Raw genomic sequence first — 23,569 nt, forward strand, 5'->3', positions numbered from 1 at the left:
AATTGCTAATTCCAAAGCATGAGATAATCTAGATTTAGACAAAATTGACAGATTAATACTAAAAGTCTTATCCTTACTTATAAAATACAAAATAGTGCTCATTAACACTGTGTATTTGCCTTTCCTGGGGACTAGTGAGGAGAAGGGAAAAAAAGCACTTAACAGTAAAGGAGGAGGAAAAAAATCCCCCACAAAACAATGGAAATAAGATTGATCTGGTTTTAAAAATTCTGCAGTTACAGATTAGGACTTATATCTTTATGTAGAGGTGTTAAGATTCTCTAGCTATGAAACACCCAGTTTGTCTTAATCCTTACAGTAATCTTCATGAAATGTTCAGAATAGAGGAAAAAATGATAGATTTCCAAATTCCTGAAATCTTCTATTGATATTAAAGGAATTGTGAAAGAAAGATTGATTCTTAGCACTGCATACTTTTATAAAGAGAGGTATATGCTTAGGGAAAAGATGAATATTTCCAGTGAAAGTCTGTTTTGGTCATTAATGCCAGCAAATCTGAGGACTTCTGTCCTTAAGACCTGAACACTAGCTTTTTAACCTCCTCCAACATATCTCAGCAAGGAAAGGTGCGTTTACATTAGTGCCCTTTGGGAAGTATATGGACTGAAGTATAAGAAAAGGTGATGTTTATGGTAGGGTGTCCCAACAGGACTCCTGCTAGGACATTTATGACAACACTAGTACTTTCTATGCTCAAATCTCTAGGGTCCCTGTTTGAAGCAGAATATGCCTTCAGTGTGGGATTGGGTGGTTTGTTGTGTGGGGTTCTTTTTTGGGGGGGGTTCTTTTTTGTTTGCATGTTTGGGGGTGTTTTGCTGGTTTTTTTTTTGTTGTTGTTTTGTTTTGGTTTGGTTTTTTTTTTTTTTTTTTTTTTTTTTTTTTTTTTTTTTTTTTTTTTTAGTTTTTGCTTGGCTGGAGTTTTTTAAATTTATCCTTTAGGCCAGGATAATGCAGTACCTATTATTCTACTACAAGCTGTCCCTCTTGGCAGCTCCCAATGCAACGGCCTGTTAAGAGTGGTGAGTGGCTTTTGTTTGTGTCATCTCCTTGCTCCCACTAGTTCACACAGGAAAATTTGGTTTAAACAGCTCTAGTCATCTAAACAATATTGTTAAGATATTGAAAAAGATATTCTAGGTTAAGATATTCTAGTCCCACTTTTGCTGATTTCACCTATCTTTGTGCCAGACACTCTCTTAAGGACTTTCATGGGATCTCCAGTTTTTTCTGTTGGGTTTCTCCAGCTGGTGCTGTCTAGTGCAACAGGAGCTGAAGCCACTGGAAGTTTGGTCATTGACTTTCATGAGGAAACCTCAGGATCTGAGCATTTGAGCTGGAGAGGGCACTTAGCAGTACTCAAGCAAAGATCTGACTAAGTCAACGGGAGTTCTGCCACCTTCCAAAAATGCAGAATGGCACTCTGCCTTTGCCTTGCCCTCCCAAATGGGGGGGAAGCAAAACAAACAAACATCAACATGCTGTGCTCCGCTCAGACTACTTGAAAAAGAAAAAGTTTCTCAAATACGTGTTTGCATCCAAACCTGTGGAGAGAAAAAGTTATATTAAATACTAAAAGTGGAGATCCTGAAATGTACTTATCCCAGGGTCTTAATACCCACATTAATATGAACAAAACAGCTATGTTTTCACAAGCTATCCTGTCCTATGTAAGTATATGTTAGCAAGCTGGGGTTACAAAGCAATGAGTTCTTATAAGAGCTCTGCTCTTTCAACACAGTCTTTAGGTTTTGTGTAAATCTTATTTATAAGAAAAATTATGTGCCAGGTTAAGCAAGATCCAGAACCTTCCTAGGAAAATGACATTTACATGCACATCAATGCCTCAATAGTAGCACCAGTAGGACATTCCTCCCCAGTGTCCAGGAAAAAGCAGCTGACAAGCAGCACCGTACATCTCAGTTACACATATAATGATAAATGTTCATTTTTCTTAAGGGGAAAAAGGGGGAAAAAACCCAGGTGGTGGGAAGACAGGTGTTTGCTCTTCAGAGAATTAGAAGTGAGAAGTTTTGTCCCTTAGAAGGTGGGTTTCATCCCCGGGCTCAATGGGCGCTGGCCCAGCCCGGAGCAGGCAGGGGAAATGGGGGACAGGAACAGGAGGGACACGGATCTGGCCCCAAATGTGGCATTAATCGCGGGTGTTCCCCCCAGAACTGCAAGCTGAAAGATTTTTAAACAAACAGCTCCAATACTTGAACACTCTCCGGCGTTTCGGCACGGCATCCTCAGGCGGTTAAAGCTGCAGAGGGGCAGCTGGCACCCTGGGACCGCAGGGACGGGCTGGTTCCCGCTGGGAAGGTGTCTGGGGATCGCCGTGTCCCGGGGAATAAGGCAGGGAATGACGGACACGGAGCCTTCTGAACACGAAGTAACAGCTGGAGGCAACTAATCTTCCCATGCGAGAGGGAAAGTATTGCTATAAATCGGGAATCTTTATAGCTGTGCTGCTGGAGGAAGTTTTTTGGCTGTAAACTGTCATGCACGGCAGCTCCCGCTGAAAAGACTCTGGAAGTGGGGAATCCTCTCTCCTGAGAACCAAAGTGCAATTAAGATCAGAAAGAGGGGGGAGGAAATAAAATAAAGACGACAGGAATCCGAGCTGAGGAAAAACTTTACGGTTTGGGTCTCTTGGTTCTTTTGGAGCAGTTGTTAGGTTTTATTTTAATTTTTTATGACATTTCAAAGATTTTACATAACTCCTGGAAACTTTTTTTTGAATGGCCATTTCAAAATGTAAAACTGCAAAGACTTTTTTTTTAAAGACTAGCTAAATTGGAGAGCATACATTATTTTTCTGGGATGAGCAAGTCACTCATTTGCTAACTATTAAGTAAAATGTGATATATATCAAATCAAATCGAACTTCAACTCTCCTCTCTCTGCCAAAAGAGAGCGATCATTGCAAAAAAATTGACCATAGAGGTAAGTGTCTGCTGCTGAAGGGCTTCCCATTCCTTGAGTGCATATAGAGGAATATATATAGAGGGACTGGATATAGAACTACTGGATGTATAGATTGGATATACAGAACTATTCCTTCCTTGAAGCATCCATCTGGAAGAATTAAATGGTGTTGTAAGAGCTCAGATCACAGAAACACAATTTCAGATCGTCTTTAATTATTTGATTTATACATTTTCAGAACAGTTCATATTGCACCAAAAGCGCTCCGTCGCTTTCAATTCCGGCTGTTCCTGCTGCTTTCGGCTCTCAAACACGTTCATTGTCAGGTGGCGTGGAGCTGAGGAAAAGCTGAGGCAAGAGAGGACCCACCACCATCACCACTGCTCTTGTTCCCTTTCCCTTGCGACTTGTGCAAGGGGTGAGCAGTCCTTCTCTCCCTGTCACCTGCACGGAGCTGTCTGCGAGTTCTTCGGGGCCAGCCCCTCCTGGCACTCGGCTTTTTCAGGACCGAGATGCTCGAAATGTCGCCTTCAAAGCACAAACCCAGAGTTGGGGCTGCCGTGCTCATGCGGGGCTTGAGAGCTCCTGGGTTTTGCTAGGTCGGGATTGCTTGTTTAGACCGGAGCACCTTCAGTGAAATAAACGCCTGACAGCGAAAAGATCATCTCCAACTATGGCTAGCAGAGACCGCGCATCCGCTTAGTAAACTTTGCCCGTAATTTATTTGCAAATCCTGCTTTCCCCTTCCGAAGAGGACAAAAAGCAGGCAGTAGGGGCTCAGGCAGAAAGAGCTTTAAGAAACTTTAAAGCAAGAATTAATCTGAACGGATAACATTTTTTTCTCCTGGTGCTGCACAGTGGTTGAAGAGAGGTGGCTTGAGGAATTCGGCTTGTCAGATTGAAGGAGAAAAAAAGTTGAGTAAGTGAACAATGGTGCTGTGTAATGAAAATACAGCCCTAAGCCGCAGCTACTAAACCAAAAAGGACTGAATCACCGTCTGCATCCCGCAAAAGGGACCCTCAGTGTGCTTTCCCCTGGTAGCCCTGACTTCCAGCTCCTTCTGCTGCCAGGCAGCTTGACAGTGTATCCCGGGCACCTTCTCCTAAAATTTGAAAAATCCCAGCAGCGATGGTGCGCGGTGTTTGGAGAAGAGGAGATGCCTGTTTTAAAAACAACTCTGATTTTTACGCCGCTCCTCTTCTTTTTCCCTCTCCTTTGCTCCCGTTTAAAGAACTTGTTATTGTTTAAAGAGACCCCATTGAACTATTTCCTGCTCATTGTCACCTCTCTCCCCCTCGCCCTCTATCCAGGGATTCTCACGGAAAGGTAATAAACTTCCCTCACACCACAGACCGTCGCAGCTCCGGAGAATGCAAACTATTACAACACCGGCCGGCGGGAGTGCTTCAGAGCATCCCTCTTTTCCCTCGTCCCGGCCCTTGTTTTTGCATCGAGTAACTTTAAAATAAATTCATCCCGTTGCAAAGTCTCACCCATGAGTTTCTCCCCTCTTGCCCGCAGGAACTCGTGGGCGTTTCTCCCTCCTACACGAAACAAAGCCTTTAACTATCGTTCTGTTTTTCAGAAGTATGTTTTTATTTACGTGGGACGGCGGGTGGCTATTTTCAGATTTTAAAAAAATTACTTAGGTGGGACGGCTCGCAACCATCGCCGTCGAGCATCTCGGCTGCGAAGGCAGCCTGTGCTGATGCTGAGAGGCAAACTCTGCCGCTTTTCCCGTGGGCGGGTCATGGGCTCGCTGAACGCGGGGAGTGCCCGGTTTGTGCAGCCGCTGGACAGCGCGGTCCCAGCTCTCGGGCTGATTTTCCCGCAAGGTTTGTCCCCCCAAGGTTTCCCCGCGGTCCCAGCTCTCGGGCTGATTCTCCCCTCAAGGCTTGCCGCTGCCAGCCGCGCCCTTCCCTGCAGCAGAGGTTCGGCCGAGGGGGCAGGGGCAGGTGCGGGGGAAGCGGAGTGCGGGGCGGGGTGCTGCTGCCAGCCTGCTGTCAGACTTCCCGTTTTGTCCCCTAAATATGAAGGCGCGGCGGGAGCGCCTCCCGTCCAGCCTGCCCGCCGGGAAGCGGACCGGGGGTCTCGCAGCGCCGGGAGGCGGGAGGGTGCCGCGCTGGCCGGTTGTGAGGCTGTTGCCGAGATGGGCCATTTCCTCCGTGGCTGCCGGAGCCCCGGCCCCGGCGGCTTTGATAGAGGTGCAAACATTTGGGGGCAGATTTACATAAAATAGCCGCGTTTAATCCCGCGGGCCGCAATTAACATCACAGGCTCCCGCGGGCCCCGTTCTGATATGGCCGCGGGCGGCCAATGGGCAGCGCCGCGCGCGCCCATCAAAGGCGCCGCCCGCCAATCAGCGCGGCCCCCCCGCCGGCGCGCTGATGTCACCGGGGGGGCGTTTATGGCGGGCTATAACAGCGGCCCGGGCGCTGCGGGCGCGGCGAGGCGCCCCGGGCCCGGCTCGGTTCCGCTGCGGCCGTGCCAGCCAGCAGCCCCGCGGGCGGGTGGGCGCGGGGCCGGGATGAGCTCCCCCGGCGCGGAGGGCGCGGGCAAGCCCCCGCAGTACCGCGTGGATCATCTGCTGAGCGCTGTGGAGAGCGAGCTGCAGGCGGGCAGCGAGAAGGGCGACCCCACGGAGCGGGAGCTGCGCGTGGCGCTGGAGGACAGCGAGCTGTGGCTGCGCTTCAAGGAGCTCACCAACGAGATGATCGTCACCAAGAACGGCAGGTAGGGACGGGCCCCCCGGGCCGCCTGCGCTGCCTCCCCGCCCCGGCCCCGGGCGGCGCGGGGGTCCCGGCGGCGGGACAACCCCCCTCGCGCCTCCGTGTCGCCCCGCAGGAGGATGTTCCCGGTGCTGAAGGTGAGCGTGTCGGGGCTGGACCCCAACGCCATGTACTCCTTCCTGCTGGACTTCGTGGCGGCCGACGGGCACCGCTGGAAGTACGTGAACGGGGAGTGGGTGCCCGGCGGGAAGCCGGAGCCGCAGGCGCCCAGCTGCGTGTACATCCACCCCGACTCGCCCAACTTCGGCGCGCACTGGATGAAGGCGCCCGTCTCCTTCAGCAAAGTCAAGCTCACCAACAAGCTCAACGGCGGCGGGCAGGTAAACACCGGCACCGGGACCTGCTTTCTCCTTACTGCTCGTCCTCATCCTTACCAAATATGTTGGGATGAGTCGCGCTTCTCCCTGCCCCCGCAATTCATTCATTCATTCATTCAGGAGAGCGTCTCCTTCCACCGAGGATGAGTGCCTTGATGTTTTATCACTTACTCTTTTTTGAAAAGCTCTTTCTGGTCTGAATATTTGCTAGTGTCAGTGGTGTGGTAGGTGAATTTTCTAAGGCTGACTTATCATTGATGCATTTGTGACTCGGCGAGTGCTTTGTCAAGGGATGAGGATAACTTGTGCAGAAAGTTGTGCCTTTCCTTCTCTCACAGCTTCAGTTTTAGGCTTTTTTCGTACTTATTGCTTTTTCCGCCTCTGATGGAATGATGGATACTTTAAAGCCTGAGTGCCCTTTGTGCCTGGCAGCATCTGCCGCCACTGTGTCGCTGCTCACCTGCTCTGTTTGTTCGCAGATCATGTTGAACTCCCTGCACAAGTATGAGCCGCGGATCCACATCGTGCGAGTGGGTGGCCCGCAGCGGATGATCACCAGCCATTCCTTCCCAGAAACGCAGTTTATAGCTGTGACAGCCTACCAGAACGAGGAGGTAAGCACAGCGGGGAAGGGAGGCTGCCACTACCGGGAGTTTCCAGTAGCAAAGCGTGCATGTTACAGAGCAAAATAATGGCTCTCCTTTTGCGTTTCTCACTTCTTCCCATGCTTTTTTTGAAGTTAAATATAAAAGATTAAATTAATGCATGTTAAAAGCCCTATGAATGAGTTATAGAACAAAGTTTTGAGCATTGTTTGTCTCAATATATACTGCAGATTCATTATAGAGGAGTAATTTTAAAAGACTCTCTGGGGGCAAACAACTATGGTAGAATAAACAATGGTCATTTTGAGCTACACAGTGAAATGACTGTACCATTTCTGGAGCAGCCCTTTTTCTGTTACTCAAATGCATGTGTGTGTTGAATGAAGTTGTAATTATCATGTTTTCTGAGATTTCTTTGATGTCCAATCTGCTCTGGTTTGAAATGTGAAGATTTTTATAGCTATTTAGTTTACTACCTTTCTTAGGTGTTTCCTTAGATGATTAATGAACTCGGGCTATTCGGTGTTTCAGAATTTGGCAGAGAGACTAACTCCTAGTGCTTTGATAATACTTTGATAAGACCCTTAAGGAGCTGTTTAATTCATGCCTATCAGTTGCTTTTATGGGCCTACTTTTGTTTCTTAAAAAATGTGTGATTTTACTAACTTCATTGGATAGTCCTAGTTCAAATCCTAATATCAGTGTGATAATGAATGGTGGTACATGTGAATAAAGATATTTGTTGTTGTTTTTAGATCACAGCTTTAAAAATTAAATACAATCCGTTTGCAAAGGCATTTCTTGATGCAAAAGAAAGGTGAGACCTCTTAATTTAATTCTAAATTCTAATTCTTATCTTGGATTTTTAAGATAGATTTTTGAAGACAAATTCTTAACTGACACAACATGTTTTCTTTTATAGGAGTGATCACAAAGACATGATGGAAGAAGTGGGGGACAACCAGCAGTCTGGGTATTCACAGTGTATGTTTCCTTTCATTGAGCCTCATGAGCATGACTTTGATTTCTTCCATCTACTCTGTGTGAAGTTAAGCTAAACTTTGAGGCCAGTGCTTGGTAGCTGGCTTGTTAGCTCATAGAGAGAGCGATGTTACCAGTCTCTGTGGTTGTGGTTCATGCATGTTGATGTTTGTATAAACACTATAATCTCTGTGTGTGGTTAGGATTTATTGCATTCAAAAGCATTTAATAGAATCCTGCAGAGTTGCCTTTGTGTCCAAAAAGACATCTGCTTTCTTGTACAAGGACAGCAATGTTCACATGGACATAGAGACAAAAGTTTATTTCATAAAATTTATTGGGATAGTACTCATGTTTTAATTACTCTAGAAAATTATGGGCATTTGCTTGAAGAAGTTATTTCAGACGATTGAAAAGCAGTTGTGTCTTAATGATTTCTGCTTTTACAAATTGACAACAAAATGTAGCCTAAAAAGGATGGGAGAGTTGATTTGCAGCAGGAATTCTTTTGTTTCAGAGAACATACTTAATTTTTGAGAGGAGTTCTTAGCAGTCTGAGAAACTTCAGAGCTTAGCTGTAGATTGAGACCCCCAAAGAGCAGTTTAAAACTGAATACTATGCTAACAATTACTGAGCACGCACTACCTACATATGGGAGGGTTTAATTTCAGTGTTTCCTTACTGTGGTTGTGGTTAAATGGAGATGTAAAAAATAAGTTAGCTTGACACAAGACTTTTTCTGAGCTGCTGTCTGATTTTCTTTCGTAAGAGCATTTATCCAAGTTGTAACGTTTTTCAGCTGTGTTGAAACTGTTTCCTTTGCCGAGCGCGCATTTCCTCGCTGTTACTTGTCTCGTGGCTGTGGCTCTGTGCCGGGCTGCCCCGGCCAGCCCTCTGACCGAGCTCTCGCTCCCCCAGTAGGCAGCTGGCTCATTCCTGGCGGCGGGGCTCTGTGCCCCCCGGCCGGCGCCCACGCGCAGTTCGGAGCCGGGCTCTCGCTGTCCCCTGCCCACAGCTGTGACAGGTTCTCCTCGCTGAGGAGCCACCGCCCCGCGCCCTACGCCAGCCCCTACTCGCACAGGAACAGCTCCCCAGGTAAGGCTGAGCTCAGGGAAAGGGGGCCCTGAGCCCAGGACGTGCTCCCAGGGGTTTTGGAACTGGGGGTCTGATTTTGGCAGCTTATCTGACCTGGGGCTGTGGTGAGTGTCTGTCTGTGAATGTCCCATCGCTGCATAGATTGAAACAATGAGGAGCTGAGTAAACTGCAGAGCTTTTAGAAAAGATGTGCTCAGAGGTCGCCAAATATCATAAGACTTAATATCTCAGGCACCACGTACTTAAGGGTGAAAAGGGAATTTTTAACTGTGTTTCTTTTTTTCTTTCTTTTTTTTTTTTTTTTCATTTCTTTTGGCAGAGAAGAATGGTTAACGATTTTAGCTTTCAGGCTGTATAGATATTGAAGGTTCCCATTTAAAAAATATGTATTATCTTGAATTATGAAGTAATAGATGGGCTTTCAAATGCAGCCTGACCAGTCTTGTATGTAGCTTTGTAGTTAATTTTGAAGTGGAAAACTAACTTTCTGTGAACTTTTCTTGTAAATTTTGGAAGTTTTTTTGTAAATCTTGGAAATTTTGCACAAGACTTATAGGATAAAAGAACAAAACCTCTCTGGTATTCTTTCTTGTCCTCAGCAAAAAACTTCCTTCCCTGAGCTAGCTACCACAGCAGCTTCTTTCTGACCATGGGTGGCTGTATGGGATTCCCTTTATAGCTTCCTAGTGCCCCTACTGTGTGGGCCAGCCAGTTTGGGTCACAAGCCAAGCAGTCTAAGCCACACTCCAGTCTCTCCTGATGGTGCCTAAGGCAGGTTTCAAGGGGGCATGCTTGGCTCAAAACTGGGATGTGTGATCCAGTGGTAGCCTCGTTATCCAGCTTTGCCAGACTGTTACAGCCAGTGTAGGTGATGGAGATGGAAGGTCTCCAGGTGACAGTGTAAATAAAGAGCTCTCCTTTTCCCACTGACTGTGTAAAATGGCATGTGCTGAATTAGCAGCTGGCTTGCAGACAGCCTTTGGCCATAGGCCCTTCACAGAAATAAGATTTTGCAGTTATGAGTGGAGCAAAACAATACATCAGGGCAATGCCCATAAAGGTGTGAGCTTGACACAACTGGTTACTGGCTTTGTTTTTTCTGTGTGTGTAATATTGTTTTTATTTTTTTTTCCAAGGTAGTAGTGGGGAAGGGTGGTTTAAACCTCTTCATTGCACTTGAATACAAGATTGATATTTGGCCTGATTCCAGTGTTTGTAAGAGATTGTGTTTTCCCAGCAGCCTATGCTGACAACTCCTCTGCCTGCCTGTCCATGCTGCAGTCCCACGACAACTGGTCTTCTCTGGGAGTTACTACACACACAGCCATGCTGCCCATGGGGCACAGCACTGGCACAGCTACCAGCTCCAGGTAGGAGTCCAGCCCTCAAATCCCTATATTGGTAATTTCTAGGAAGAAAAGGCTGAAAAAGGAGGTACAGAGTCCCCAGCATATTTAGAAGTCATTTTGGCCATTGGTATGAGCTATTAGCACTCTGTGGGGCACTGAGGAGGACTGTCCACAAGGAAAACAGCTTGAAGAAACAGATTTTTTTCTTTTTAATGTTTTGGTTCTAAACATGTAGATACCTATGACAGCAGTATTTGATAAATTAAGGATTGCAAATTGCTTAGACAAACATAGATGGAATTTGAGGATGCTCTCTTAAGCTTCATCTCTATTATGCATAATGGTGTTTAAAAAGTTTTTTTCTTGATCCCTTCCATTTTGGCTGGTCACAGCTTTCCCGGACATCTCCATAAACCTTTATTCTGCTACAAATGATGGAGCAGTGAACTGTAGTGTGGAGAAGGAGTTGGGGCAGTAATTCTTTACTTAAGCATTGACACACTAGCCAGCATAGCATGGGATTGTACATGTGGTGAAAGTCTTTGATCTTTTGTGATCATAAAAAAAGAATCTTTCCTCCTCTTTGTGCTTATTACCTTAATTAAACTTTGGAATCCTTTAGCAAAAATTCAGCTTGCATTTAATCCTTTAGAGCTAAACTTGAAAATTCAGAGAGCTGCAGAAAAGATGGTAAAATTTTTGCTGTGAACTACAGATGGACAAGATTTGGACCTCTCTTTTAGCAATTCAGACCTACCATTCTGTTTGTGGAAAGCATTTTTGCATTTGAACCATGTACATGGATTCTTAACTGTTAATCAGGATACGTATGATATGTATGATATTAACTCATACTGGGTAGTATGATATAACTCATACTACCCAGTATGAGTTAACTGTATTGCTGAACATATTTTTAGTTCTGAACATAGATTAATTGAGTAAAAAGGTTCTTCTAGCACTTCTTTCTCTGATCTGATCCCCAGGAATTTGCAAAGTTCCCGGAGTTTCAGTTTCTGCACTGAGTTGTTTAGGAGGTAAAACCTGTAGAAATGGAACTGTGAAACCTCAGGGAAGGCATTTCTGCCACCCCTGTTGTCTAACCCCCTATCTGTTGGAAAATAGGGAAGTTCAGTTTATTTGTGGGGGTGCCATGAACACAAATTCTGCCTGGGGGTCCTTCCTGCCTCGCAGTGGCTGGGAACTGCCTAGAGAGTGTCACTGCTTGCAGCAGAAGGACCTGGCCTGGGGGCTGTGCTGTGAGCTGAGGAGCTGCCAGCAGGCTCTAGAGTCACCAGTAACTGCTTTTCTCTGTGCCTTTCCCTCCTGCAGCCAGTACCCCAACCTGTGGTCGGTGAGTGGCAGCAGCATCACGCCGGTGTCGCAGCCGAGCGGGATGTCCAACGGGCTGAGCTCGCAGTTCCTGCGGGGCTCTCCGGGACCCTACTCGGCCCTGCCCCACGCCGTGCCTGCCGCCTCCTCTGCCTCGCCCCTGTACGACGGCACGGCGCCTGCCGACCTGCCCGACAGCCAGTACGACACCTCTGCACATGGCAGGCTGGCACCCACGTGGACACCTGTCACCTCCCCTTCCATGTAAACACAGGCCTCTTCCTCTGAGACACTGCTAGCCACCAAATTGTGTTAGCTGCTCAATCCTCAAGGAGGAGAAAGAGGAGACGTGAAGGAAACGGCAACCAAAAAGCATCTGTACTGCTCTGCACAGAGCATCCACATTGTACCTCTTATAGTGAACTGTGCATCACTGACTTCATGTAGAGTTTACAAACCTGGTGAGTGTGCAATTCTGAGAGCAGATTCACTGCTTTTGATATTTTTTTTCTTTTTTAAAGTTTGATAGGCCTAAGTTTTTAGATTTTTACTTGGATTCCAAATTTCTCGGTGTTCTGATATATTTGGACCTGAAATTTGGCATCATTCTTGAGTAAGTTACTCGTAACTGTTTTTCAGTTATTTTTAAATGGCAAACTTAGCTATAGTCATGAGAAGATTTTTATTAACCATCTAGTTAGAAGCATTCTGAAATATGCACAAATGTAGCTGCGGAGTGAAGTTTTTGGAAAATCATGTGCACTAACACGTATTTGCTTCACAAATACGTTGTGTTCTTAACTGTATGCTTATCTTTCTTGCTGCTGAATTTATGTTGAGACAATCTTTGAGAACTATGTTCTTCCCAATAAAAACAGTATTAATGTTTGGGCTAAAAAGTTTTACCCAAAAGACTTCTTTAGGAAGAAGTAAGTAGTAAGTTTTGCTGTTTGATCATATAGGTTTCAAATACCCACCAGCTTAGCTAAACATCTCATTTTCAAACAGCATCTAATTTATCCAAAACATTTTGAATCATTGGAAATACATCACTCGATAGGGTTTTTTTGCATCTTTGGCTCAGGCCTCAAGAGAAGGAATTCAACACCTTGGGGAATCATTCTAATTTATTTTATTTCAGTCTTGTACTCTGATCTGTATTTATTATTTGGTAAGTTACAACTTTATCTTCTACATGTTAAGATATGTAAATAATCCCTCAACCTACAGTGTACTCTTTTAAGACAATCATATGTGGGATGTGTCACCCCATGGCATGCAGAACATCATGGGTGTAAGTAGTTAACTTACAGGAAGAGGGACATCTGTAGTTGCCAAGGTTTTGGCACAAAAGTGCAGATGTACTAAAATTTAAAACACACTGACTGCTTGACTTGCTAGAAGAAACAGGTCTTGATAAAATACTTGCTTCATCACTGATATGAAGTAATGTGATCCAAATTCATGATGCAGGCTTAACCCAAAACATTGGCTGAAAGTGTGCCCTTTGACATTCAGTGTGTCTTGGTCTCCCACTGAATCTGGCAAATACATATCCTTATGAAAATGAGTTCTTTTGCATAAGCCATAATAAATACCTTGTATAATGAAGTGCCTAATATAACAAAACAAATTCTATATCAGGGAATTCCTTAAATAACTCATTGATGTGTGCTTATGTGCTACAGTGGCAGCTTTAAGATGAAAAAGCAAGTATTTGCCACCATTTTGGTCTGTTTGGGCAGGTTCCTGCACCTAGGAAAGTTTTGGCAGGGCTTGTTCCCTGCAGAGGCAAATCTCCCAGAGGTACTCCAGCAGGACACAGCACCAGAATTGGATGGCTGCACAGCCACATCCTCTGTCAATATGTAAATAGTGATCTAAGTGCTCCTATTTTATTGTGAAGGTAAATTGTGTAAATGATGTAAGTGCATTATTATTTAGACTATTTTGTAGAAATTAGCAGCATCTTTCAATGTGAGGTTTTTATGCTTGTATTTTGGAAGTATAATTTAAGTTAAAAAAAAAAGTAAAGATTCTTAAGAAAAACTCCATGCTTGATTTTCAGTTTGTGGGGGTGGTGGGAAGGGTGAAACAAAAGCACATCAGCCATATTGAACCTACAGTGTGCCAACCTTCCACTGAGTGGTTTCACAAATGATTCCTGCTGCATGTCACCTTCTGTCTGTGGGCGAAAGTTCAAACAGTTCTCATCCCCTGCTTTCTCCACCCCCATGTGTTTCTCCCTTGTTTTGGTAAATCCTTGACTGACTGCTCTTCATGTGGTTGCTGCATTTGGTGCTGGGTGGAAGCTCTTTTCCTACAGTGACCAGTTTCTAGCTGGGGCTGGATGCAAGGCTGGCACCTGCTGTGTTAGACCTTGATAACCAGATTTTCAAGAGTGTTTCTGAGTCCCTGCCCTCAGCCATAAATGCCAAGCTGCTGCCTGGTCCTTTCAGCTACTTCATGAGTCTGTTACCAGCTGATCAGCACTGCCCTGGCTCTGTGTGAGAGTCTGTTACCAGCTGAGCACACACATGCCACTTCTGAGAGCTGACCTGGGGGGGAGCCAGCTTTATCCCTTGCCCCAGAGCTGTGCCCCCAAAGCAGACATGTCAGGGGAAGAGGATGATCAATTTTGGGAAAGCCCTTGGTGTCCCCAGCGTGGGAGAGCTCTAATATAGTTCTGTGCCAGGAGTGAGAGATGAATGGGACTTTTTTGGTCTTCAGGTTGCTGTTTATTTTTCTCTTATCAAAAGTTCTGTGCGCCATCTACACCAGGCTTAGCTCACAAGGAGAAGACAACAAAAAGGTCCCAAGATGTACAGTTTCAAGGTCTTTTAAAGCTGTTTCATCCAATTAGGTCTTAAAATGTACTTTATTTATTCTTCTCTACCAATACCTAACTATTTGCCCACCATGCAGCATCTTCATTGCAGCTTTCCCCAGCCAATCACCCTGTGCCACCAGCACAGCAGAAAATGGAGTAGATGGAGGAGACCAGGCAATGCCCAGAATCCTCCATTTTGTCTTCTATCTACCTCCATACTAAACACCCAAAACTCTAAATTTTTCATCCTGTGATAAACTACACTACTATCTATTTCACACACTTGTAGATTCTAATTCATCTCAAAGTCTTGGAAACTTTCTCCATGGATGGAGGTTAAAAGCACTGTTTTCCTGCGAATCAGGACTTGCCAGGACAGGTAGGGAAATATTCCCTGTACCCTGGGTTCCAACAATCAATTTGCCATAGAATCATTTTGTTTGGAAGTGACCTTTAAGATCAGAGTCCAGCCCTTAACCCAGCACAGCAAAGTCCATCACTGTGCCATGTCTCTCAGTCTCACGTGTCTTTTCAACACCTCCAGGGATGCTGACTCCACCATTTCCCTGGGCAGCCTGTGCAGTGAAGGGGACACATAAAGGAGGAGAGAGGAGGTGCCAGGCCTAGGGCTGGAGCCTGTCCCTGGGCAGGCAGCCCACTGTGGATCTCTTTCCCCCACAGAGGCAGCTCGTGTGGAGGACAGCCCACAGCTGCTGCCCAGCACAGGCCCCAGTGGATTCTCAGGTTCTTGCAGACCTTGGACTGCAGAAGTGATTCCATGTCCATGTGGACAAAAATAATTGAGGCTACTTATTAGAGGAATGACCTATGGCCCTGAACTGAGTTGCCTGCAGCTAAGGCCTCTGGACTGTGAAGTGGAAGAGCTCAGCCTTGCTAAATGCTGATATCAGATGGATCTTAGCTGGCTTTTTCTGGTGTGGGATTTCTTCTCCCCTTCCATACTTTCAAATTAAAGGAACCAAAACTTTTCACTGAGTGCGATTTTTAAGTCACTTTAAAGCAGATGGGGCATTTCAATATCAATGCCTACACACTTGAAAATGAACTTCATGTGATGCATCTGGAGAAACTTTTCTCACCTGTGGGCTCAGGGCAGCAGTGCTGTGCTGTGCTCCTTCTTCAGCTGCTGCCTGGTGCAGTTCTGAGGCTGCTGGTGGAGGCAAGGGGGAGGCACTGATGTGGTGACATTTCCAGATGCTGAGGAAGGCTGGTGTGAGATGGCTCACCTCAAACAGCCCCTATCTGTGTGGATGTGGCTGTGCTCCTCCTTGTACCAGCTCCATCAGGACTCCTCACCACTCCTGACTGCTGCACACCAGACAAACACTGGGGCTACAGACTGCTGTGAGGTTGGGAGAGACCCAAATGCCCAGGAACAAAGCTGTCACCAAATGCTCAGAACTCTTAGGAAACTTCTACTGTTTGCCATCTCAGTGGGTTCATGCTTTTTATTGTGGTTTTCTTCTGGGTCACAAATAATTGCTGGGTATAAAAAATCTTTGTAAAACACTCATCCCAGTTATGCAGAAATGTCTTGCTTTGTTTCCAAAAGCCATGTCAATACTAATCTCCAAGCAGGAATAAAATGTGAGATTTGGTATTCCCATGCTTCTCTCCAGACTGACTCTCCCCCCTAGATATCAATTTGGTTTTTGACTTGAGATAGTACACATTAAGGCACTGCATCACTCATGCAAATATAAATAAAATAAAAAGTAATAGAAATCAAAAGTAAAAAAAATTACACCCCCCAAAGACAGGTTTAAAGAAGACGGAAGCAGAAACATGCATTTTTTTTAAGCCACGCAGAGACTTGTTCCAGAGGTTTGTATCTGAAAATAATTTCTTCTTTAGAGGTTCTGGCTTTAGCTGCTCCTGGATGTCCGTGCCTTTGGTAAAGAAAATGAGGGAGTCAGTCTGAGTGGTGTGTGGTGCAGTTCCAGTATTTCTCATAATGTCTAATAGCACCTTACAGACACAGTTATTTTTGGCAATGTCAAAAATCCTTTGAGAAAATAACAATCCAAACCCAGGTTCTCCCACTGTACAAACCACTGTGATGTCTGGGATCTGGAGGACACTGTGGGGTTTACAGCTGAAGATTGTATGGCTGGCTACAGCAGTTGCTTTTGTAAACAGAGAAGACACAGGGCTTCTCAGGAATCTCCTCCAGGAGCTACCAGTGCTCTACCATTCGCAGAATTTTTCCTTCTGTCATTTGAGTTCACCTGCACTCCCTGCTCTCCTAAGTGGACACTGCTAGTTTTATTCCTGGCTTTGTTAGCTGAAGTGCTGGCTTGTGTTTATCATTTCCCAATTCTTTCTACAGTGTCAACAACAGCGGCAGGGGAGGTGCTGAAGCCCTTTCCCGGGGTGAATATTGGCTGATCAGTATGGGGCAAACAGCAGTCTGGGGCTGCCATATATTGTTTATCTCCTGTATGATCACACAGCTCACTGCAATTCAAATTTCAAGCCAATCAAGGCTTCCCTCCTCCCCCACCCACTATTTTTTTAAGGAATGGCACCATTACCATAATATCCTTCTGGTGCTGCACTCCTGACATGTCTCTGAGCCTTGTCTCCTGAGGCAGCACCTGAGATGGTGCCACAGGAATGTGACCAGAGGACTCCTAGGGATGAGAGTCTGTTACCCTCTGGGCAAGCAGCTTGAAGCTTTTTCTTGCTTTTCCCCCTCCGTTCCCCATCTTGCAGCAGCACAAAAGTAGATTACTGTTTCTTGATGCTACTAAACTAATTAATTGCTTCAGTAACTCTGTCAATGCCAATAATTCCTATGTGATATGCAATTACCAGACTTGTACAACAGAGTTGGAAGGCATTTCCTAAATTAATTCCTTAATTGTAGGAAATCCCTTCACCAAGACCTTTTGGGAAAGTAGCGGGGTTTATCTTAAAAACAGTGGTTGAGATTCTGGGGAGGTTTTCTGTGTCTGCCTGTGTACCTGTGGCAAGTAGTGTTGCTTTTTTTTGGCAGACTTTTGCAGCCCCCTTGCTTCTCATTGCTTAGCAGCTATCTTTTAATTGCCAGCTGAAATTTATCTGTAATAGTCTTATGACTATCTGATCTTGAGCCAAAACCCATTCCCAGCTTTAATGATTCTTCTCCCTTGGTAGTCTTTAAGCTGATATGCATTGTTAGAGAGTAATTTCTCAGCCTCTCTTTTGGAAGGTTATAAAAATCCTCTCCTCCCCTGGTAGCTTTCCCTCTCCTGCTGGCCCTCTATCTGTGTCTGGCTTGAAGAAAGGAAGAGATGGAATGTCTGTGGTAAAAAGCATGGGCTTGCAGAAGGGCCTGGGCAATTCCATACTGGTTCCCTATTTCTACTGGAATTAGCCATTTTGATAACTTTGAAAAACACATTTTCATTACCTAGAGTTACATCAGTGATCATGGTGATCCACAACCTTCTTTAGCTATTTGTTGCTGATGAACTCCAATCTTCTGTCAGAAAGTATTATTAGTGTCTTGACTGACTTTGCCCTTGTCCCAGTCAGTTTATACCACTTCCATTGCTCCCCAGTTTTCTGGTTTGTCCCGTGACACATCTCCCTTTTGCTCTCCATTAATGACATCTCTTAACCTGACATGTCCAGGAGATTTTGTCAATGCTTTCCTTTGACATTAATGAAAGTGCTAAAGGTCCCATTGGCTTTTCTGCCTTTTCCTCCTCATAATATCCCCTCTTCCTCAGTGAGAACAGAAGCAAGATAATGAATGCTTGTGGAAAAACCCCTGTATAAGCCTTAATTTTCATCATGCTCTAATGGTACAGTGACCCCACTCCTCTCTCTCCTCTATTTGTGCACATGGACTGTGAGCATTCTGGTCCTCACTCTTGGCAGTGCCTGGGGTCTGGTTTGCAGCACTTGGGTTCTCAATATTCTTCAGTGACATCTCCTTGCAGTGTCATCCAAGGCCCACATTATGTTGATCAATATAAGAAAAGCTACACAGGGAACCTGGAAAAAACCCGTTTGCTGAATGGGAAAAACCCCAGAGAAGCTGACAGGACATGTGGAAAGGAAATCAGAACATTCAGCAGCTCATGAACAATATCTGCCTGTTTGTTCCTCTTGGTGATCCCAGATCAGTACTAGCTAGCAGGGCTGGTGCAGGCTGGAGAGCTCGCGGTTATTGATGCAGGGCACCATCAGTGTGGGAGTAACGTGCTCTGAGTCCATGATTCAGAAGGCTGAATAATGCTTTATTAAGCTATACTATATCATACTACTAAAGAAAAACCCATGACCCCTACCAGAGAGTCATGACACAGCTTTGAGCTAATTGGCCAATCAATCCAGACAACGCTCACCAGTGTCCAATTAACAAATCACTCTCGGTAAACAATCTCCATAACACATTCCACATGTGCCAAACAGGAGCAGCAAATAGAGATAAGAACTGTTTTCTCTTCTCTCTCTGAGCTTTCTCACTGCCTTCCCCAGGAAAAATCCTGGGAGAGAGAGAGTGATGTCTCTCTCTGTTCAAAGGGTCTGTGAGTACCCCAGTGGTGCATTACAAATGGCCTTGTGGCCCTGCAGAAATTGCCCCGGCCCACAGAGCTGGCACACAGGTGGCACAGACACACCTCACTCTGTGGGCTCTCAGGGGGAGCAGGCAGGTGGTGCCGGTTTGGGTGGGCACAGGTGGGGTTTGGGAGGAGGCAGACCCAGCTGACTGTGTGAGAGGCTGATCCACCCGTGGGGAAGAGAGGGAATGGCAGATATACTTGGGATGTGCAGGACAGCAGTGAGCCTGTATTTTTTTCCTGGAAACAGCCAGCCTGGAGCTTGCAGGTAAGGTGTGGGATGTCTCCTGGGTTGTGGTTCTGCTGAGGGCCTGATGGCACTTGGAGAAATGAGCTGCTGTGGGTTGGTGAGGTCTTCTTTAGTGTGTCCTGCTGGGGCAGAGCAGCTGCTTGGCCGCAGTGCTGTGGTGGGATGGCCCAGAGAGATGGAAGTGCTGTCCTGGGAGCTGCCCTGTGGTGCAGCCTCCACAGCAGCATCTTTGCCCCTTGTGGTCTTGATGCTCACTAATGTGCTTACCTGATGGTTGTTTCTGTCAAGAGGGCTGCCCTTAGCTTCTGGCAAGGCCCCTCTTCCTTCTGGGGTGGAAAAATGCTTAATATTCTGCCTTTCCTGGGCCCTGGGAGGCAGTGGTGATGCTGGCTGCTGCTTGACCTGCCAGTGCTGAGGGGGAAAGGGCATCCCCAATGAAGGGATCCTGCTGGCTGGAACCTGGAGACTCTGCCAGCCTTCAAAAATACCAGCTTGTCTCAGTGTCAGAAACCCCTGCTGCCTCCTAGAAAAGGAGGTTCAGCTAAGAGAAGCTGAAATTGGCTGGTGACTGGTCTTGGGTTTATCCTAACTTTATGAATTTCATGTTATTTTAAATTCAAGGTGGCTTCTGCTAATCACCCTGCACAGTCATTGGCACTGTTTTGCAAAAGGTTTTGGCTTATTGAGTGGGGTTCTGGGCGCTGCACTTAATGTGTGAAACTTAATTCTGATCTATCCTTCACTTAACACAACACTTGTGGTGGTAATTGTGAAACTTTGATAATTCTGAGAACTTCCCACATGGAAGCTCTCATTTCAATGCACTAGAAGTGGTGTCCCATGCAGTGTCCTGTGCCTGAATTGCTGTCCAAAGGGGTATGGTGTGTGTGAGAGGTGTTTGTAATAATTGTAATCCAGATAGTTGTGTGTTCTGGTTGTTTTACTGGATGGCTCATGTAAGTTTCCATCATCTGTTCTTTGCCCAGCTGTAGGTTGACTATGGTGGGTGGGAGGGGAAAGAGAAATTTCCACTCGCCCCAGCAGCAGTTTTATGCAGTTCCCATGGTTAATTTACATCTCTGCAAAATGAAATGCAGTCTTGCTATTGGTGCCAGGGGAAACTTTTGCATTCTTCCTGTTCTCTTGGTTTGTACAAATGCAAATTCTCAAAAACACCCCAAAAAGTAGCTGCAGGCTGGATGTAGGCTTTTCTTATGCCCTTGGCAGCCAGGGAATCTGTCCCTTTTGGTGGTGCTGCAGCTGCTGGCAGGAGCTGGGCATCTGTGCAGGGGGAAATCCAGGCTGAGGGTGAGACATGTAGGTGGAAGGGGAGCACTGAGTCAGGGAACTTGAGAAAATGAGTCCTGTCTTGCACTTATGGAAATTTTCTTCTCTCTCTGACTGGATTATTTGTAGTGACTGTAGTGATCTGTTGTACAGAAAGATCATAGAGGATTGCCATGCTGGCACTGGGGTTTTCATGTAGATGGTAAAATGAAATTATTGAGAGTAAATGTGATTACTCTAAACTGGAGTTACTTCTTTAGCACTCTGAAAATAACAAGCAACTGTATGCTAAAACTTGAATGTAAGGTTAGTGATACCTTCCATTCCAGTTTGAATAAAAAGAGATGAACTTTGGCAACTGGACATGAGCAGTTTCTCCTCTACATAGGTTTTTTTTGGTTGGTTTTGGGGTTTTTTTTGGTGCGCTTTTTTTTTTTTTTTTTTTACTTACAAGCACATTTTTCTATGTAGGTGAGGAATGGTACTCATCTTGAAAGCACTTGCTTCTGCAAACCACAGAACTGTTGTTGGGGCATGCCAGGGAATTCTGCAAATAAGCTGACTGCTGAAAAATGGTAGCAATTAAACAGCCCTTGAAAAATTGCCTGTCAGAAGGCTGAATTTGTGCTTTTAAACTGACCAGGGAGAGCAAACAAAACTAACTTTTAATTTTGACTTGCCTTGGTTACTGAATAAATGACAACATTCCCTCAGCCTGCTAATTTGTCAGTTTAAAAAATAAATTTACTTGTTGAATTTCTGCTGTTAGGTAATTAAATAAGGCAAACTTCATCTGCACAAGCTGGGTTTGAGCAGGTAGCTTCAGCCCACAACTTGGTTTTCTCTTTTTCCTAATATAAATTTGCAGTAGTGAAGCTGGGCTGATGGCATTCACAAAGTCCATGTTCAAAGGTTGCCAGTATGGTCTGTTTTGCCTTGACAGACTTGGTATCAAATGGATCTTACTTACCCTCAGTTTTATTCTGTGTCATGTGATTGGGGTGGTCCCAATCAAATTAAGGATGGAAATTTATCAGTGAACTGTCCATTTTCATCCTGAAACTTGAATCTCTTACTTGCATGCAGTGTTTTTTCCCATACTATATTTTTTTGTTTGTTTGTCTTTTAAGAAAAAATCAAAGGCTCTGATAGACACATTTGTCTCTGCTTTAGCTTTTGTCCTGTGCCTCTGGAATGGGTTCTGGTGTGCTGCTCCCAGTGAGATGGTCCCTATAACCATAGATGTGTGTGTGCTGCCAGGCTTGCTCTGTTGGCTTTGCTTGCAGCCTCATCCATGCTGCTTGCTTGTGGATTGCTACAGGGAAGTGCTCTGGACAAAAAATTCTCCAAAAAAATCAGGATTTGGAAAATGGGTCTTGTGCAGAGACTTCTTCTGTAGGCTCTAGCACCTTGAAATGTTTGGAAACAATTTGCTTTCTCATCAATCTCATGATGAACTTCTGCAGGGTGCCACTGTTGGCACTCAGTAAGTATTTAGAGTTAGAAAAATTAAAATTAAGACAGCTCTGTGCTTAGGCCCCAGAAAGGAGCCCTGCAGGAAGCCCATCCTTGCACTGCCACCCCAAGTGGGTGGTCAGGATGGAGCCCCACACTGTCCCTCCTTGGCCCTGTGCTCTGGATGTGGCACATGTGCTCCCTAAGGCACAGGAGCCACAGGTCTGCTGCCTGCCCAGGGGGTGTCAGGGTCCTGAAGTGACACCAAAATGCCACTCTTATTTCTAGAACAACATCAAGCAGGTCCTGCCTATGAAGAGCTGATAGTTTCTGTTCTCAGACCTCGGTTCCAGCACATCAGGGCTACTTCAATATGGAAAAAAATAAAAAAAATAAATACTTTGGTATATTTTGGATGGTATAAAACACTCTTGACTGGTAAATAACCTGCTGAAGCATCAGGCCCACCTTTTGGGCTACTGTGAGCTTGAACATCTCCTTTTAGCCTCCCTAATCAAAATCTTTTTATCAGACTAAATACTAAAAACAAGGAAAATAGCAATCCAACAAAGCTCCAGTTGTTTTGAGCCCATTTTTTATTTGCCTGCTCAGATTCCTTTCAGAATTTCAATGCAAGTAAGTACTTTATTATTGTAAAATGTTTCTTTCCCTCTCCCTTAGCCCCGTTCTGCCCTCCCCTATCCCATAGGATGCTTTCTAGGCTCCCTGGGAGGGAGGAAGGGAGGAACACTGTATCAGGCTCTTAGCTGGAGCTATAGGGGAGGAAAATGCTTCACTGCTGGTCTGTTATCTCCCTCTTGTGGACAGACTTCCCTCTCCCTACCAGCAGGTGAGATTGCAGCGGGATGTGTGGTTTGGCACAGCTCCCAGCTGTAAATTAATTGCTAGGCAAGCATGTTATATACTAATTACTAAAGCACACTGGGTTTCCCTTCTCTGAGGGTGTAACTTTGTAGTGGGAACCTCAATCGGGCCCTGTGAATGAATGCTGCTGCAAAAGAAACCATTTTACATTACATTTACGTTTAACAAAACAGAACTGAGAATTCTAGAGCTGCTTTAACCTTTTGGCTGTCACTGGCTCCTTTTCTCTATTTCTAATAAATTGCACTTTAACAACTGAAATACTATTAATTTGTAGACTGCAGTGTAAGTTTTGGGTAACTTAACAAGGAGAACAAAATTTGGTTTAAAATTGCATATTTGGAAGCTGCAAGAACAGTTGTTTCAGATTTGCCTGTGTTTCAGTCACTTTTTTTGGTGCTGTCTTAAATATTATCAAATCCAATAAATCCATCCCTTACCTGTACACCTACACCTGAGGCAGCACTGCCAGGATCACCTTTCTGAAAATCTCCTTTCTACCTTTGCTTTAATGGCATCTCTGGTTGATGTTTTTGACCATTTTAAATCTCTTTTGATTGGAGTTTTGAAGAGAAGAGCTGAGCCAAAGACAGATGATGGCATTTTGCTGGCTACCCAGTATGGATTCATAAATGCCACCAAGTATGGGCAACTCTTGCCATGGTTAACTGTTGAGATTTGTTCTCAGATGTCTGAATAAGTCCCTTAATGAACACGAACTTTTCCACTTCAGGTAATTTACTTTAAATCATGTGCACTTAAAATGTGTCCTTTCTTTTTTGTATCTGTTGGTCAGCCTAGAATGCAAAAAGCCATGGGAGAGGAGACTGGGAACCAGTCCATTGACCAGCAAGCAAGGGCTCTCCTTCTGG

The 23,569-nt window shown here is 45.2% G+C and overlaps 1 protein-coding gene across 5 annotated transcripts; it reads left to right on the plus strand.

The window, feature by feature from the left end:
- Window positions 1–5,409: 5,409 nt before the first annotated feature.
- Window positions 5,410–13,392, plus strand: TBXT (T-box transcription factor T). Of its 5 annotated transcripts, XR_010439366.1 has the most exons (9): window positions 5,410–5,680; window positions 5,792–6,056; window positions 6,533–6,667; window positions 7,414–7,475; window positions 7,581–7,642; window positions 8,559–8,735; window positions 9,973–10,105; window positions 11,417–11,877; window positions 13,162–13,392. XR_010439366.1 is itself a non-coding variant. In XM_064707000.1 (8 exons), the coding sequence occupies exons 1-8, from the start codon at window positions 5,475–5,477 to the stop codon at window positions 11,682–11,684; spliced, it is 1,308 nt and encodes a 435-aa protein (XP_064563070.1). In that variant the 5' UTR covers window positions 5,410–5,474; the 3' UTR covers window positions 11,685–13,392. The 5 variants fall into 5 exon arrangements, 4 of the variants coding, with proteins under 4 accessions (XP_064563070.1, XP_064563071.1, XP_064563072.1 ...); XM_064707000.1 differs by having other exon boundaries at window positions 11,417–13,392; XM_064707001.1 differs by having other exon boundaries at window positions 9,976–10,105; window positions 11,417–13,392.
- The last annotated feature ends 10,177 nt before the right edge of the window (window positions 13,393–23,569 follow it).

Source organism: Zonotrichia leucophrys, chromosome 3 (genome assembly GCF_028769735.1).
Source record: "Zonotrichia leucophrys gambelii isolate GWCS_2022_RI chromosome 3, RI_Zleu_2.0, whole genome shotgun sequence".
In the NCBI taxonomy this organism is placed as follows: domain Eukaryota; kingdom Metazoa; phylum Chordata; class Aves; order Passeriformes; family Passerellidae; genus Zonotrichia; species Zonotrichia leucophrys.

What these genes read in the sequence shown, in the direction of transcription:
- TBXT (XM_064707000.1), top strand. Translation starts at nt 5,475, where the DNA reads ATGAGCTCCCCCGGCGCGGAGGGCGCGGGCAAGCCCCCGCAGTACCGC. An exon ending in ATCGTCACCAAGAACGGCAG is followed by an intron (nt 5,681 to 5,791) that starts GTAGGGACGGGC and finishes GTCGCCCCGCAG; the next exon opens with GAGGATGTTCCCGGTGCTGA. An exon ending in CAGCCTACCAGAACGAGGAG is followed by an intron (nt 6,668 to 7,413) that starts GTAAGCACAGCG and finishes TGTTGTTTTTAG; the next exon opens with ATCACAGCTTTAAAAATTAA.